Genomic DNA, 15,754 nt, shown 5'->3' on the forward strand with positions numbered 1-15,754 from the left:
CACAGTGGCAACCTCATCATCTCGTGGGTTCGAGGCAGAAGAGTGGCTCTCAATCGAGATACACTGAGACAATTCGTCAAACTCAAAGACGAAGGCGAAGATGTCAAATTGACCAAGGAATTCAAGGCTCGAGACCCTTGGCAAGTGAGAGAGGCCGTGGGACGTTTAAAGGGTCAGTACCGTGAGTGAGGAAGTTCGAAAAAACTCATGGTATATGCCGACTCCTTCGAGCATCGGTACCACCTGATCTTCTATCTTTTTGCCTTTAATGTGGTGCTGAAAAGGAGTGGCAAATGGGAGATCCGAAATAGCGATCTCTATTTTCTGGATAAGATGATACATGGAGTGGGTAGGCAGTTGATCGGTATTCCTCTACCCAGCATTGTCATCAGTTATATGCGGACCACAGCTCGCATGAGGGCCGGCGAGACTTGCTTCGGATTTTCTCGACTGCTATCCCTCGTTTTTGAGAAGCTCAAAATTCCTCTTGGAACCGAGAGAGCGGTGGTAACTAGGTCGGCTGAGGAGGTAAATGTTTCGATACTCAAATCCTTGGATATTTCTACGAATTTTGGAGCTGCTTTGGTCCGGGACACAGTAGAAGCATCGACTTCCACTCAGCCTCCGCCTCACACTGAACCACAAGCGGAAACTCAAGACACGGAGGCGCAGCAGACTCTTCCTCCTCCGGTTCCGCGACCACCTCCTCAACCGCGCTCCAAGTGGCAAGAGCTTCTCAATGCTATTTGCTGTATGGAGACGCGAGTTGTCGAGCGCATTGACCAGACGGAGCGGATGATGACTGAGCGCCTCGACTGACATGATCGCCGTCTTCGTGCGATCGAGGATCATTTTCATATCCGACGGTCCCTTACTCCGACACCTCATCAGGAGGAGGGCCCTATTGGTACCTCACAGGGTCCTCATGGAGCCGAGGAGGCAGTAGACCCTCGTTCCGAGCAGTCATGACGCTACTTAGCAGATTGGATCTTTTATTTCTTTATTTTTCTTTTCTTTTGTTAAGACAAACTTTGTAGATTTTATTTTTCTTTTATTTGAATCATCTTGTGCTACTTATGGTGTTTGGTACCCTTGTTGTCTCATTTTGGATAGAAATTGGATGATCGTGATGATTAAGGGCTTCAAATTGCATCACCACCTATTTGAGGGAAGTTTCAGTTCTTTTACCTTCCTCTACAATGAGGACATTGTAGATTTTAAGTGTGGGGGAGGGATTACTTTATCTTATGGGTGATTGTGTCTTGAAATTCATGATTTTAGTTGTTTATGGCTTAAAAATGTTGGAATTATATCTGGAGATATTGTCATGAGGATAATTTTTGTGAAATTGAGGATGTTGGCAGGGAGTTTCACCCATTTTTATGGGAAAACTCTGTCAAAATTTTTCTAAAATATTTTTCAATATTTCATTGCAATTCTTCCAATTAAATGGCTAAAATGTTAAAATTTTAAGTGTCTAATTCTTCCTTTGGATAAAATGCTATGTGTATTTTGGAAAAGTTAGTTCTTATTTGGCTTGGAATGAGTTATTATGCAATTAGGATATTTACATTTTAGAAAGTATATTTGGTTAAATAAGAAAAATTATGCTTAGAATTTTGCAAGATTAATGATATTTCTCATTTTCACTTAATTTTATAAGTAAGTGATTGATATAGTCAAAGACAAGGTCAAATTCTTCCTTTAATTATACTTAGAGGGAAAAAGAAATTATACCTTTAAAAAAAGAAGAAGAAGAAGAGAATAATATTATTACTTTTCTACTCCAATGATTCACATACTGAGTAACCGGGGGTTGGCATTTACAAATGTCGACATTCGTGTAAAAAGGTATTGGAATTAAGAGTATGCTTAGCAATTTAAATAAGTGAAATGTTGAGTAACCGGAAATCTTCATCTAAAAGTGTTGATTTTCGCGTAAAAAGACGTTTTCACTATTTAAATAAGATGAAATGTGAATAAATCCCTTTAAATTGTTAAGTTTTAGGATGAGGAAGGCCATAAAATTGACTATGTGATTTACTTATTTGTGGAATTAGGATAGAATGAGAGAATTGATTTGAATTTGTTGAAATTAAGGCATAATTACTTTTATTTAATTGAATATTATAAGTATTTAGTGTAATCTGAGAAATGGCATAATGATTGGTTTCTAGGTTTTTGAGGAATTAAATTTGACAAAAGTACGTATATTGTTTTATCTATTGAACCTTTGAAGTAAGTTGTGTAAAATTGCTTGAAGACAAGCAATGATTCAAGTGTGGGGGAGTTTGATAAGTGAATATTTAACGTACATTTTGTACAAATTTGGCATGAATTTTTGGTATGTTTTGAGAAGATTAAATCCATATTTGAACTCTTTTGGTGATAATTGCTTAAATATTGTTTAAAGGTTCAAAAATTGATAAATGAGTGGATTAATGCGTTAATTTTGTGAAATTGTGAAGGTAATTGATATATGAAATTCATGCACAAGCTGAAAGAAATGTAAGGGTCATCCAGAGAACAAAGTATACAAGAAATTGGGAGCAAAAATGTAGGAAAAGGGAAGAAGTGAAAAACTGGAAAATTGCTCTAAATGGATCCAAGCTCGGATCCGTGTGTACAAGATAGATCCGATCCCTCGTCTGTACTTTTGGCGGAGTGTATCCGAGGTCAGGAAGATCCGACCTCGGATCCATCATGGAAAGTCCTCGGATCCACAGATCCGAGCTCGGATCCATTTTCACTCCTCGGATCTGCCTCTCTCCTCAGCAAGTGGCACAACCGTTTTTCTTTACCTTTCTCACAACTTTTTCAGCTATTTTGAGGGATAGAAATCGGTGGCACATGCTTCTACAACAAAAGAGAGACCAAATGAGTGTAGACAAAAAGAAACATCATATCTTTAACTTCTTTTTACAAAATCTGAGTGAAGGAATTATGAAGGGAAAATAGTAGGCTTTCTACCACCTTTTAAGCAGAAACACAAGGGAGAAGGAAGAGAGGGAATATACGTAACTAGTTTTTCATCTTGTAACATTTTTTTCCTCTCTAGATAGGAGTTCTTGGAGAAGCATTGTTGGAGTTTTTTACTTGTAATCATATTGTGCAAGAGCATAGCAGGAATTGGAGCACTTCACCTTCAATTGGCTAAGCTTTCTTTTATCTTTCTTATATTTGTACTCTATGATGTTTTGCATTAATAAACTTGTGAGTTTGATTGTTAAATCATTCATGAGTAGCTAATTTTCTTTATCTAGGGAGTAGATGAAACTTATGGCTAAATAATATGAATTGAATGTGATTTACACTTGTTATATCTTGTATTAACTTGTCTACTTGTGTAACTGTGATTACTTGTTGTTGATTGATCACCAATAGCTTGTTTATAGTTGTTATTGTTCAATGAGAATTGATAATAACAATGGAAACACATGAGTAGAGCTTGAGTTATATGTTCATTAAAATAGAGATACACTTAGGTGGATTATTTAGCATTTCATGAAATAAAACGGAGTAGTAGTAGTATTTCACCATGAAAATAGGGAAATCTATATTGCTCTAGGCCATTTCATCATGAAAATGAGACTTGGTAATTTTGAAAATGAATCTCTGGTTAAACAAGAATAATAGCAAGAAGTAAATCCATTCATTTGTGTTGTCAATAAGAATTGGTAATAACAATGGAAACACATGAGTAGAGCTTGAGTTGTATGTTCATGAAAATAGAGATACGCTTAGGTGGATTATTTAGCATTTCATAAAATAAAACGGAGTAGTAGTAGTATTTCACCATGAAAATAGGGAAATCTATATTGCTCTAGGTCATTTCATCATGAAAATGAGACTTGGTAATTTTGGAAATGAATCTCTGGTTAAACAAGAATAATAGCAAGAAGTAAATCCATTCATTTGTGTTGTTTATGCCATAAGTGGAATCTATATCCCTAGAATCTTCCTTAAGTGAAATTTCTCTATTTGCATTCAACATTTGTTGAACTAGATTTGTATATCAGATTTGTAGACTACAACATTATACTTTCTCTGCTCAAATTAATTGTAAGTCTAAATAATAGAGAAAACAAGGGCTTAGTAATTGTTTAAATTGCTCCTCGTGGGATCGACCCGATACACATCTTGTACTACAATTGCGACCTGTATACTTGCAGTCCAACGGGTGTAAAATCGGAATTAAACTTGCGTTGATATAAAAATCCCGTCAATTATGTGATACATTGATAATAGTAAGTCTACATTTTTTCCTTCAATCAGGAGATGGGGTTAGAACTATAAATTGTAAGATTAATTTACATGCAATTCCATATGGTACATAGAGACGATTTCATTCAACGACTTGATTTTCCATAAATGGTTATTGAGAGACATATGATACATAGACGATTCGATCCAACGAATTAATATGACAAATCCATGTACTGACAAATCCATGCAGTACACTTGTGTATGCATGGTTAGTGATCGTATCAGTGTCACATTATGCGTAGACTATTTGATACAATGAATTAATATTAAAAATTCATTTAGCAAAATTATTGACGAGCGCAGGATATGCATATAAAAATTAGCTCAATTTATTGTCAAGTTTTACATTTATAAATTTCTAAATACCACAAACGCGATTTTCTGCAAATATACAAGTCAAGATTGAGTATAGAAAATTAAGCGTCGAACCTATAAGGAAGAATGGACAACTACTGGTACTATTAAGGTTCTCTATTATTTAGACGATCAATAAATTGAAGGAAATAAAACTAAGTTAAAATGTGCAAGAAAATAGCAAATGAAAACTCCTTAGGTTATGGTATCCCAAACTACTCACACAAGTGCAATTTTTAGATCATTGAGTACCACTATCTTGGTTAGTTATGGCATAATTTCTTTATGTATGTGAAATCTACTCTTCTAGTGAATTAACTATACTTATGATTAATTCATACCTACTCTCGTGGTTATAAACTTAGTAACAAGTTCATTACCTTTATGAAATTACATGAAATAAATTACTAAATCTACAAAGGTGCACCTCTACTTTAGTGAGTGTATTTCCTAGGTTTAGCATTTTTTGAACTAGTGTTAAATCCCAATTTTTAATACTAACTTAACTCCTTAAAATTATCACAATTAATGGTCAGTTAATCATGATTAGATGAGCAAAAATGTTAAATAGTTTGCTCAAAATAAGAGTATCAAATAGCCAAGAAATCAACACAATACAATGATAGAAAGTTCAACCAAAACCCAAGGTATAAACTTTAGAAACACATAATAAACATAAAATCCAAACTTGTATATTAACTAAATTTAGAATCAATTATAAAAGATAAAGAGTTGGGAAGATAGAGTAACTCTTGTCACATGAGCCCTCTCTTTGCCTTCTTCATCCCCCAATTTCATTTTCATCTACCTAACACATAAGAAAGAATGAACTAGTTAAAACTAAATTATCCTACACCACCGAAACTTAGAGAGCTAAGAAACTATATTTTTGTGGTGTTCCTTGCCTCTCTCCAAGCTCTTTAAAATGAAATATACAAGATCCTATTTAGCAAAAAATCTTTCCTCTTTGTGTCTTCCTTCAAGTGTGAACATTGGATCTAAATGTCAACAATTTTGGCTCAAAACTAAAGTTCATCATTTTGGAAGAAATAAAGTCAAGATTTGTTGTTAGAATCTTCTTATAACTACAAATTTTCTACAAATTGTCTCTCAAAATTTGTGAAAATATAGAGGTGAAAACAAGTTGCGCAAGTAGTAGCCGTCATTGTTGACCAGAATCCCTTTAGGCAATCCCTCCAGAATCCAGCCGGATTCCTTGGGGGGATTCCTCCCCTGTTTTGATTCAAATTTTGATTATTCTCCTTGTCATGAATCCCTCCAAAAACTTGTTGGATCGTTTGGAGGGATTCTAGTCGACTTTCATTTTCGATACATTTCTTCGTTTTCTTCTTTTAACGACTTGAACCATCTTTGAAACTCACCATTCTTGTGACCTTTAGGACTTCAATCATCATAATGTAAACTTATTTCTTGTCCAAAATAAAGTCCATTTCTAACTCCTACAAAAAAATCCAAAATATATACGTAAAAAGGACATATTTCTTGTGAGGACTCGAAAATTCCTTTAGAATTTTCTCCTATTTTTTTTTCAAAAAGTTAATTTATATATCCTTCTATGTTTCTTTACTTGATTATTTAACTATTTACTAGCCCTAAATTTCATGGTGATTTCATTAGTTGAGCCAAGAGTTTTACTTTAACTTTTCAAGTTAGAGTAAGTTAGGGTTTTGGTGTATTTTGGTAGTGTGATTAGTTGGTGAGGTGTGTGTACTAAATTTGGTGGATAAGAGTGAGAGTTAGGTAAGAGGAAGTGTGTGATTAGAAGTGTTAATAATAAGTTAGTGAATCATAAGTTAAAACAAAAGTATAAGGGAGCTATTCCAATTCGACCAACTAGTGGGATGTGTGGTATAAATTGTGAGGAAATGAGGGAGTTTTGTACAAAGGGGACTTTGTAAAAAGGAGTATTAGGAAATATTTGAGGAAAAGAAAGATATTTTGGTAGAAATATTGGTGATCTTGCCATTTGTCAAAAATCCATCCAAGGTCTTGACCAAGACTACTCTTAGTCTTCATCTTGTAAAAAAATTGAACCAAAAACACTTCACTTCTTGCTAAGCTTGGCCGAGAAAGATAGGAGAGAAAAAGGAAAAAACTCCTTCAAGTTTCATCTTGATTTCTAGCAAGATTTTGTGGGAAAATTAGCCTCAAACCCTAAGTCCATCCATAGAAGGTTGCAACAAGGAAGGAAGGAGCTTGGTGTGGTGTGACTTTGGAAAAGAAAGTTGTGATTTGATACTTTCCTTAGGAATTGAAGGTATTCTTGGCAAGAAACTACTTTTTCCCTTTAATCTTACATTTAAGTGGATATATTACTTGAATATGGAAGTTTTACGAAAGATTTCATGGGTTGTGAAGTTGGTGAAACTTTTCTAGTTTTGATTCATATTTTCCAGCCATGAGATGATTATATCTAGCTTTGCTATAGACTTGAGGGAGATGATATGAAGATTTCTAGTTTTAATATGACTTTTAGCTTCCAAATAAGGATTTTCCAGCTTTAGTTCCATATTCCAGCTTTGGTTGAGAATTTTCAGCCTTGCTATGAAACTTTAGTCTTGCCATGAAGATTTTCCAACCTGAACATGTTTGAGTCGGCAGCAAATCCGGCCGTATATCCGGCCAGATATTGGCCGGATACATGGCCGAATTGATAGGGGAAGATGAAAGGATTTCTTTCGTTCACTGCCTCGAATCCGACTGGCAATCTGGCCAAATGTTAGGCAGATTCTGACATGGCTTTCGTTTCATTCGTTTTCCGTTGGAGTTGTTAAACACTTTTGAACCTGGTTTTATGATTGGATGGGGAAATTCTTGGTTACTCATGTCCTTGAGTCTAAATGTTTTCTTTTCACTCGAAAATCATATTTACACTTTGTACTAGTAATTACTCGGATTTTCTTTGGGTTCACCTAAACTTTGGATGGTTGAACCATAATATTTTTTTCTTGGTTATTCTTAGGATTTTTCGGTGATCAAGGGCATAATCCGGACGGAAACTTTTGACGTTATTTTGCTTAAACTGGTGGGTGTTCTTTGTATGTTGTACTATGTGGATTGTTGTGAATGTTTGCTTGAATGTTAAATGTTTTCAATGATTATTAAATGAATTCTTGATAGACGAGTGTGTATTTTATCACACTCGACCTAAGTTAACGTGAAATTTTCAATGATTAAATGATTGAATGCTACTTGTGCATGAATGTAAGCCTTTTGGCTGAACTGGACCCTTACCCTTCATTGCCAGCCGACTCGAGCCAGAAGCTGATTTGATCGAGCGGCTGGTGACCCTGGGACAGTGTTTTGGTATACTCGAGTATGACCACAAAGGTTGGTAGAGAACTGGCCAGTGAATTGGCTAGTGGCGAGAAATGAAATCAATGAATGAATGTCAAGAACACTGGAGAAGTTTTCACTTGCAAATATTTTTCTAATAATTGGAGGGATAAGGAAAATGGTTGGCGAATGAATGAACGAATGGTTCCACATGAGCATGTATCCTTTTAATGAGTGTGTTCTCATTGCTTGTATATTGTGAATGTTTTCTTGATTAATTGTTCTTCAATGAATAATGTCCTTGTTTAAATTGCTTGATTACTTGTATGGAAATCTCACTGGACTTTTAGCTCATTCCTTTAGTTTTTGTTTTCTTTACAAGGGATACGAGCAATGGCGTGAGACTGGTACAGGCTAGCATAGTATAGTTTTTGAATTTTTGCGATTGTACTCGCATTAGTGCTCGGTTAGGGTTGAATATATCTAGAATTCATAACTTTTGTTATATTTGGGATTATATGAATGTTTGAAATAAAAATTAATGTAAGTATACGTTCCAAGTTTGGGAACTGTTATTTCACTTATTCTTCAGGTTATACTTTATTTTATTTGAAGAGAGTGAACGAGTCCTGGCAAGAGTTGGGCAAGCGGTCCTCTAAAATCCTGGGGTACGCCCTAGGGAGAGGTGGGGTTGTCACAGGTGGTATCAGAGCCATTTTGCGTGGTCTCTGCGCAGGGTGAGCTTGAGTTGGTGTTATGGGAATGAGTAAAAACTTAAGTACTCTTCTAGAGTGTAAGCTATGAATCATGAATGTGATAGGTATAAACCCTTTATCTTGATACTTGGGAAAAATTAGATATGTATGTCGGATAGGAATCTCAAATATGGTGATTTACTCTTGGGACCGGCCGGCTCGAATTGTGAATTATCTTATTTCGGATTCTTGTACCCGAGTACTCAAGAGTTAACCGAGTATGAGACAATATCGGCTAGAGAGAAGTAGAATCAGCTGGTTTAGTGATGACCTAAGCTAGAGACGTAAGAACTTAAGGTTGTAGGAAGTAAGTTAGGGTGGTTGGGAAGGCATGTCGTATTTTTCTTCTTATTTTGCCACTGCATGTATTTTGCTCGTGACATGTCAATGGTCACATGTATAGTACTTGTTGCACTTAATTTTGTTCAGCTTGATATGTATCTTTGTGAACTTGGTGTATTATAGATATGCTAAGCATGTTTCTTTATTCTTGGTTTTATGGTTTAAAATTGTCTTTATCTTGCCGCTTTAGCCAATTTATTTTGTTTACGTACTATATCACCTTTTGAAAAAAAAAAGAGAGAAAAGGGTATGGAAGGGAGACGTAGTCGCAGACGTGGAGCTAGTCGTGGCCGTGGGGTTAGACAATTACAAGAACCAAGGAATGAAAGAGAAACAGCAGCCGAGTAAGATTGTGGACTGAGCGTTGAAGCAGGGGACCAAGTGGCGACAGTGATACAACAAATGACCAATATTTTAGCGCGATTGGTAGAACAACAAGACCAAACTCCAGTGAATCAACCTCGGAACCCTGAAATAGGAGAGGATAGGGCCCTAGAGCGGTTTCAAAAGTTTGTTCCTCCTAAATTCCTTGGAAGGCTTGATCCAGAGACAGCTAAGCAGTGGTTAGAAGTGATGATTAATATCTTTGTAGCTTTGAACTACACGGAGCAAAAACAGGTGAATTTTGCTATATTTCAATTCGAAAGACCAGTCCGGGCATGGTGGAATGTTATTAGGGCAAAGTGGGAGAGAGAACAGACTGCATGGACGTGGGTAAACTTTATAAGGGAGTTTAATGAGAAATACCTCCTACCTTTGGTCCAAGAAAAGTAAGAGGATGAGTTTATTAGGTTGCGTCAGAGAATCTAGAGTGTGGCTGAATATGAAACGCAATTCACTAAACTGTATAAATTTGCTTCTGAATTGGTGGTTACGGAGCAAAGGAGAGTGAGACGGTTTATACAAGGATTGAATTTGGAGATCCAGGAAGCTTTAGCAGTGGTTCAAGTTAATATTTTTACGGAATCTCTTGAGAAAGGTTAAAGAATTGAGAATGCGAAGGCACAGGTAAAAACTTTTCAAGCACGAAAAAGGAGTGCATCTAATAGTACATATTAGGAGTCTAGAGAAAAGATAATGCCTTTCAAAGTGCAAAAAATGAACCATTCACCTTACCCACCATGGACACTAGGAGTACTAGATGAAGGGTCTACAAAAAAAAGTTAAATAGGATAGGAGAAAATTTCTCGAGAAGGCCAAAAAGTGGCTTCTTGCTTAGCCTGTGAATATTGTAAGAAGACAAATCACACTGATGATGATTGTTGGAGGAAGGGGCGAAAGTGTTTGATTTGTGGGAGTAGCGACTATCAAATTAGCAACTGCCCAAAGATTTCACTAACCTAATTTCAACAAATTAAAATTAATCTCTTACCCTAATCTAATTTGACAGCAAGCAAATCACATAGTCAATTTATAACTATCCTCCTCCTATAATTATCTTTTTCTCAAATTTCACAACTAAGAGGGACTTATTCATACTAATTTTTACTCAAATAGTGAAATGTCTTTTGACGCAAAAATCGATACTTTTAGGTGAAAACTCCCGACTATTCAATACTTCACTTATTCAAGTTGCTATGCATACTCTTAATTCAAGTACCTTTTTTATGCGAATGTTGACATTTGTAAATACTAACTCTCGGTTACTCAATACAAGAATCATTGGAGTAAAATAAAAACTCTTATGCTCTTTTTTTTTTTTTCATTTTTTAAGGCAAAAAACGATAAAAAGGCATTCCCTCTTAGCAAATACAGAAGAATAATCAAAGGAAGAGTATAGTTTTTATTGACTATATCAATCACTTATAAAATTAAGCAAAGAGAAGAAATCTCATTGAACATGCAAAGTTATAAGCATAATTCTCCCTACTTTACAAGATATTCTTTTTAAAATGCAAAATTCTAATTGCATAATAACCATTTCTACATATAGAGTTTCAACAAATGAAAGAAGCACAATGCTTAAGGTTGGAACAAATTGGTCTTTTTTAAACAAAATTGCAAAATTGCGAAAATTTTGAGGCCATAGTGAAATTTTGGAAAAGATGCTGAAAAATTTTGACAGAATTTTTCCTTATAACTAGACGAAACTCCCTGCCAACAAACCCAATTTCAAGAAATTTTGACATATGACAATATTTTCAAGCACAATTTTAACATTTCTAATGCATTTAAATCCACAAAATATCATCACATGGCATAAAATAGCAAGTCATCTATTCCCCTCCCCTGTTCTTAAATATTATATATAATTATATACATATATATTTTATATATTTATTTTTTTAAAGTGGGTGGCGGGGCGGGGGATGGGGCAGGGGTACACTCCCCCATCCCCTGCCCCGTTTCTAAGCGGAGGGAAAAAAATCCCCCTAGCCCCCGCCCCAACCCCCTCACCCGCCCCCATTGCCATCCCTAGCCACTTAGCCTCAACAAAGTAGGCACGAATCAGCATCTTCATCTGCAAATTAGTAGAAGGCAACTAAATCGGCTATTTCAATTACAAGAAAGACAAACTATTACATGATTGTTGAATTAGGACAATAAATTCTATATTTGGTGCTGATCTCTTTCCAATATCTCTTCTATTTTTTTGATTATGTGTAATTCACATGAAATACTATTACGAATTTCTATTCTACTCTCTATTTTCTCATCATGTGTAATTTCACATGCAATATTATTGTTTGCATGATAGGTGGAAGAGGTATTAATTGACACAGAAATAAAAAGTTAATGAGCATTGACATAGGAAGTCATAGAGAGGATCGTGAGCCATTATTGTTCTATGAAGAAATGTAGAATTCAAAAAATTCCACCAAAAAGTTGTAGGAGATATAATTCATAAAATTAATGTTTATGGAAAAGCAATTTACACACATACAAGTATGTGTGGAAGAAAAGGAATAATACTAACAATGATATAAACTAGAATAATACGACTCCCTAATTATAAACTAGACTATACCATAAGAAATTTTCTAATAAAATACTAATTTTAAAAAAATAAAACTACCCTAAGTTGACTCCAATAGAATTATTAAAACTCTAACTTAACTTAAACACTATTAAATAATGATGTGAAAAATTTCTACCGTTGAATCTTGATTTAATATGCCAACAAGAAAGGTGTTTTATATATAACAAAAAATTGAGCATGTTCTTACTGCTTCCTTCGCATAATATGATTGATATGATCTTCCTGTTTTGACCATAGCTTGCTCAATTTCTTCAAACACATCTAAGAGTGTTTGGTAACAAATCTTCATGTAATCTGGGAGTTGTTTTATGCAGCCAACATCCCATCTGCAGAAGTTGTAAGACATCAATTAAAACAAATTCCACTGGAAAAGTATTATATCAAAGTCAAGTTTAATATTTGAACAAATCAAACCTTTCGATCGCTTCTGTGAAGATTTCAAGTTCTTTGTAAGTCCCGTAAACATCATAGACATCATCAATTACGGATGCCATTGCGATAACTTTTGACAGAATCTTTCTGGGAAGACCATATTGAGGCTCAAAATAGACTCCCACAATCCATAAGTAGTCCACAACAATTCGATCTCTAGCAAATGGAAGTTTTCGGGCAAAGTCTAATTCTTTCCACCACCTGAATTACGCTAGCTTGCATTAATTGATTACTGATTTAAATAATCTGAAGAACAGAAATAAGTTTCACTATTGGTTTATTTTTAGAGAGAATTGTTTTCAAGAAACTTACAGGGATATTTCATGTAGCTCCTCCTTGTGCAGAGATTGTAGCATGTTAAAATCCAGCTTAGCCAGCTTTAGTAAAGTTGTCTTATGTGAATGATCTTTTTCATAAACAGATATGTAATTCCTGGCCTCTAATCTTGGTAAACCCCTCCAATTAGGCTGCATTAGTGCGTGACTTACTAGCTCATCAAGTGGACTGTTTAACTTGTTAGGTAATGACTGAAGATGATTACTACTAAAAGCCAAAGCAGAATCTAAAATGGTGTTGTCTCGAAATCTGAGACAAGAATGCCTGGCACATCATTAACCAAATCTTCTCTAAATTTACCTTCATCATCCAGGAATTTCTTGAATATGTCTGCATAGTGGAAAAACGGTAAAAGGACGTATGTTTTGATAACAAAAAATGACATGAAAATGTTTCTTTTTCATGCCTTTTGTGATAACATGGAAATGTTTCTCTTTCATGCCTTTTGTTATAAAGGACGGGGAAAGAAAGTCAACAATTGAGGATTTTATGATTTAATGTTAATGGTATAAACCATTTTACTCTTTGGCTCTTACCTGATGAAACTCTGAACCCTTCTTGTCTTAGAATGCGGAAATAGAGAGCAGCAGTATAAATGTGGTCAATGTCCTCCCAGTTCTGATGTTTCTCATGCATTTTGCGTAAAGCCTGACCGATCTCCTCTTGAAAATGATATTCTACACCTAGTCGTTGAATCACATCGATCAATTGCAGCTGTTGTGAAGGATTTTTTGCAGTTGCATGAAGCTCCGTCCTGACTTCTTCCTTCAGTTGTTCAAGTTGCCATTTCTTAGAAGCCCATGTTGCCTGTAGATCACAAATATATATCCTCGATGAAGCTAAATCATGTACCTATTTGCTTATCTCGAGAATAAAAATTATAATTCGATGGTGATGATAGAAGAGCCGCTTAAAACATGCAAGAACATTAATTTCTCAGAAGCTTTGTATATTTGATAAATCTCCAACTTTGCTTTCCTTGACTAGGGTTTTTGTATTTTTGAATTGCTAGGTTGCTTGGTGTGATGCTGTTGCAAATTGCATATTTATAGGTAGACCCCATTATCAAATCAGGAATATCTATCGTCACACGTTTCCTTGGTATTGGGATGCGCGCACACGTATTTTTTTTCCTATTTGAGGAGGTTGTTTGAGGAGTAGAAATGAATAACTCATTACTCTCGTGGGTCTATGCTAAAGAAAGGCAGCCATGCACAGCCACAAATGACAAAACAAATTGAAGTAGGAACCTTGCGCTTTCGCAAATTGATGGCATCAGATGATTATGTTATAGATTAACATTAGTAAGTGGACTGATTCTATTGGTAAATGGGAGCTGATCTGACAATTTGGATGCTATCATAGACGGTTTGATCTAATGAATTGATATGACAAATTCATGGAGCACAAATTTTTGTGTATATTTAATTGCCTGTATGACTCAAAAATGATGCGGTCAATTCTGCGATATTGAGGTTTAGTTAGTGGAGGATCAATTTATTTCGAGGGAGGCGAATAATTTGGGGTGTTATGGAGAGCTTTGCCCATTTTGATGTCAGTGGGTGCCTGATCACGACTTCGTTTCTTTCTCCTTTCTCCTTTAAAAAAAAAAAAAAAAAAATGCAAGGTCGAAATTTCTAGCAAGCGTCGTCACGTGATTCCATCCCGATGAGAATAGAAAAATATCAATTAATTGTTCTAAATATGCTTCAAACTGGAAACATTAAGAGCCAGATTTATTTTAGCCCAGACTTTGGTGACAAGAATATCTCCTGTGCCAAATTTCTTGGATCAAAACTACATTTTTTCCCTTTTTGCTTGATTAAAGGATCATATTTCAAATTTTTATATTGTTAAACAACGTGAATGCAACTGAAAATTGCAATATCTTTTCATGACAAATTAAGGACGTTTATTAAATAATTAGATATAAAAAAAAAAGAGAATGTTAATAAGTTTGGTTACGGTACTTGCAAATAATATATTACTGGACAAATTTTAAAAAGTGCAAATTACACTTTATCTCCCTATAGTTTAGCACTATTTTGTATAATTTACTTGTGATTTGAAAAATTATACATAATTAAGCCTCTTGTGATTTAGATTAAAGTGTCAAAGTAATCGAATTTGCATTCCATAGCATAGTCAACTAAAATGTTAAAAGTACACTAATATAAAGTTGAAAATTATTTATTAACTATAGAGGAGTTATGTATATATTTTAAAAATCATAAGGGATTATATGATAAAACACTAAATCACAAGGGGAATATACGGTAAAGCACAAAATCATAACGGGTTAAGTGTCATGCATAATATATTTATAGATTTTGGGCACTTCATTCATTCTACTTTCTAAACAAGGGCAATCTCAATGTTTCTATAGATTTTGTTACAGATGATCATTTTCGTCTCATTGACACTTTAATTCAAATCAAAAGGAGATTATGTATAGCTTTTGAAACGATAAGGAAATTATGTGAAAAAATGCAAAACTACAAGGAGGTAAAATGTAATTTACCCTTCAAAAATTACAAGACTTTGAACTAACTTCTCTAACTCTTAAGGACTCAATATTGATGGTTAAATACTAGATCAAAATCTCCGTAGAGTTTTTTAGAAAAAAAAGAAAAGGAAGACATCAAAAATATGTTTTAGTCATTTTGTTTTTATTCAAAGCTTTCTTGAAAGAGAAATGAAAATGAAAAATCACAAAAAAAAGAAAGGAGAAAAGAAAATTAAAGGAAAAGGAAAAATAGGCTTTAGTTGGATTGGAAAATGAAAAAAAAGAGAAAAAAGAAAAAAGGAAAATTTGTTCACAAAAATATGTTTATTTCTTTAAATTCAATCTTTGGGCACTTTAGTTATTTTTATTAAGTTATTTTGAGAAAAGAAAAGGATGAAAAGTAAAAATTGAAAAAAATTAAAAGTGGCCATTTTTGTTTAGTTTTTTGTTTTTAAATTATTTTCATTATTATTATTATTATTATTA

General features: G+C 34.5%; 1 protein-coding gene across 1 annotated transcript; it reads right to left on the reverse strand.

Moving 5' to 3' along the window:
• Positions 1-11,094: 11,094 nt before the first annotated feature.
• Positions 11,095-12,899, reverse strand: LOC113741068 ((-)-germacrene D synthase-like). The gene is made up of 5 exons (XM_027268553.1): positions 12,739-12,899; positions 12,409-12,627; positions 12,182-12,320; positions 11,412-11,475; positions 11,095-11,108 (listed from the first exon to the last, which is right to left on the reverse strand). The coding sequence occupies exons 1-5, from the start codon at positions 12,897-12,899 to the stop codon at positions 11,095-11,097; spliced, it is 597 nt and encodes a 198-aa protein (XP_027124354.1).
• Positions 12,900-15,754: the final 2,855 nt, after the last annotated feature.

This window comes from Coffea arabica, chromosome 4e (assembly GCF_036785885.1).
Source record: "Coffea arabica cultivar ET-39 chromosome 4e, Coffea Arabica ET-39 HiFi, whole genome shotgun sequence".
Lineage (NCBI taxonomy): Eukaryota > Viridiplantae > Streptophyta > Magnoliopsida > Gentianales > Rubiaceae > Coffea > Coffea arabica.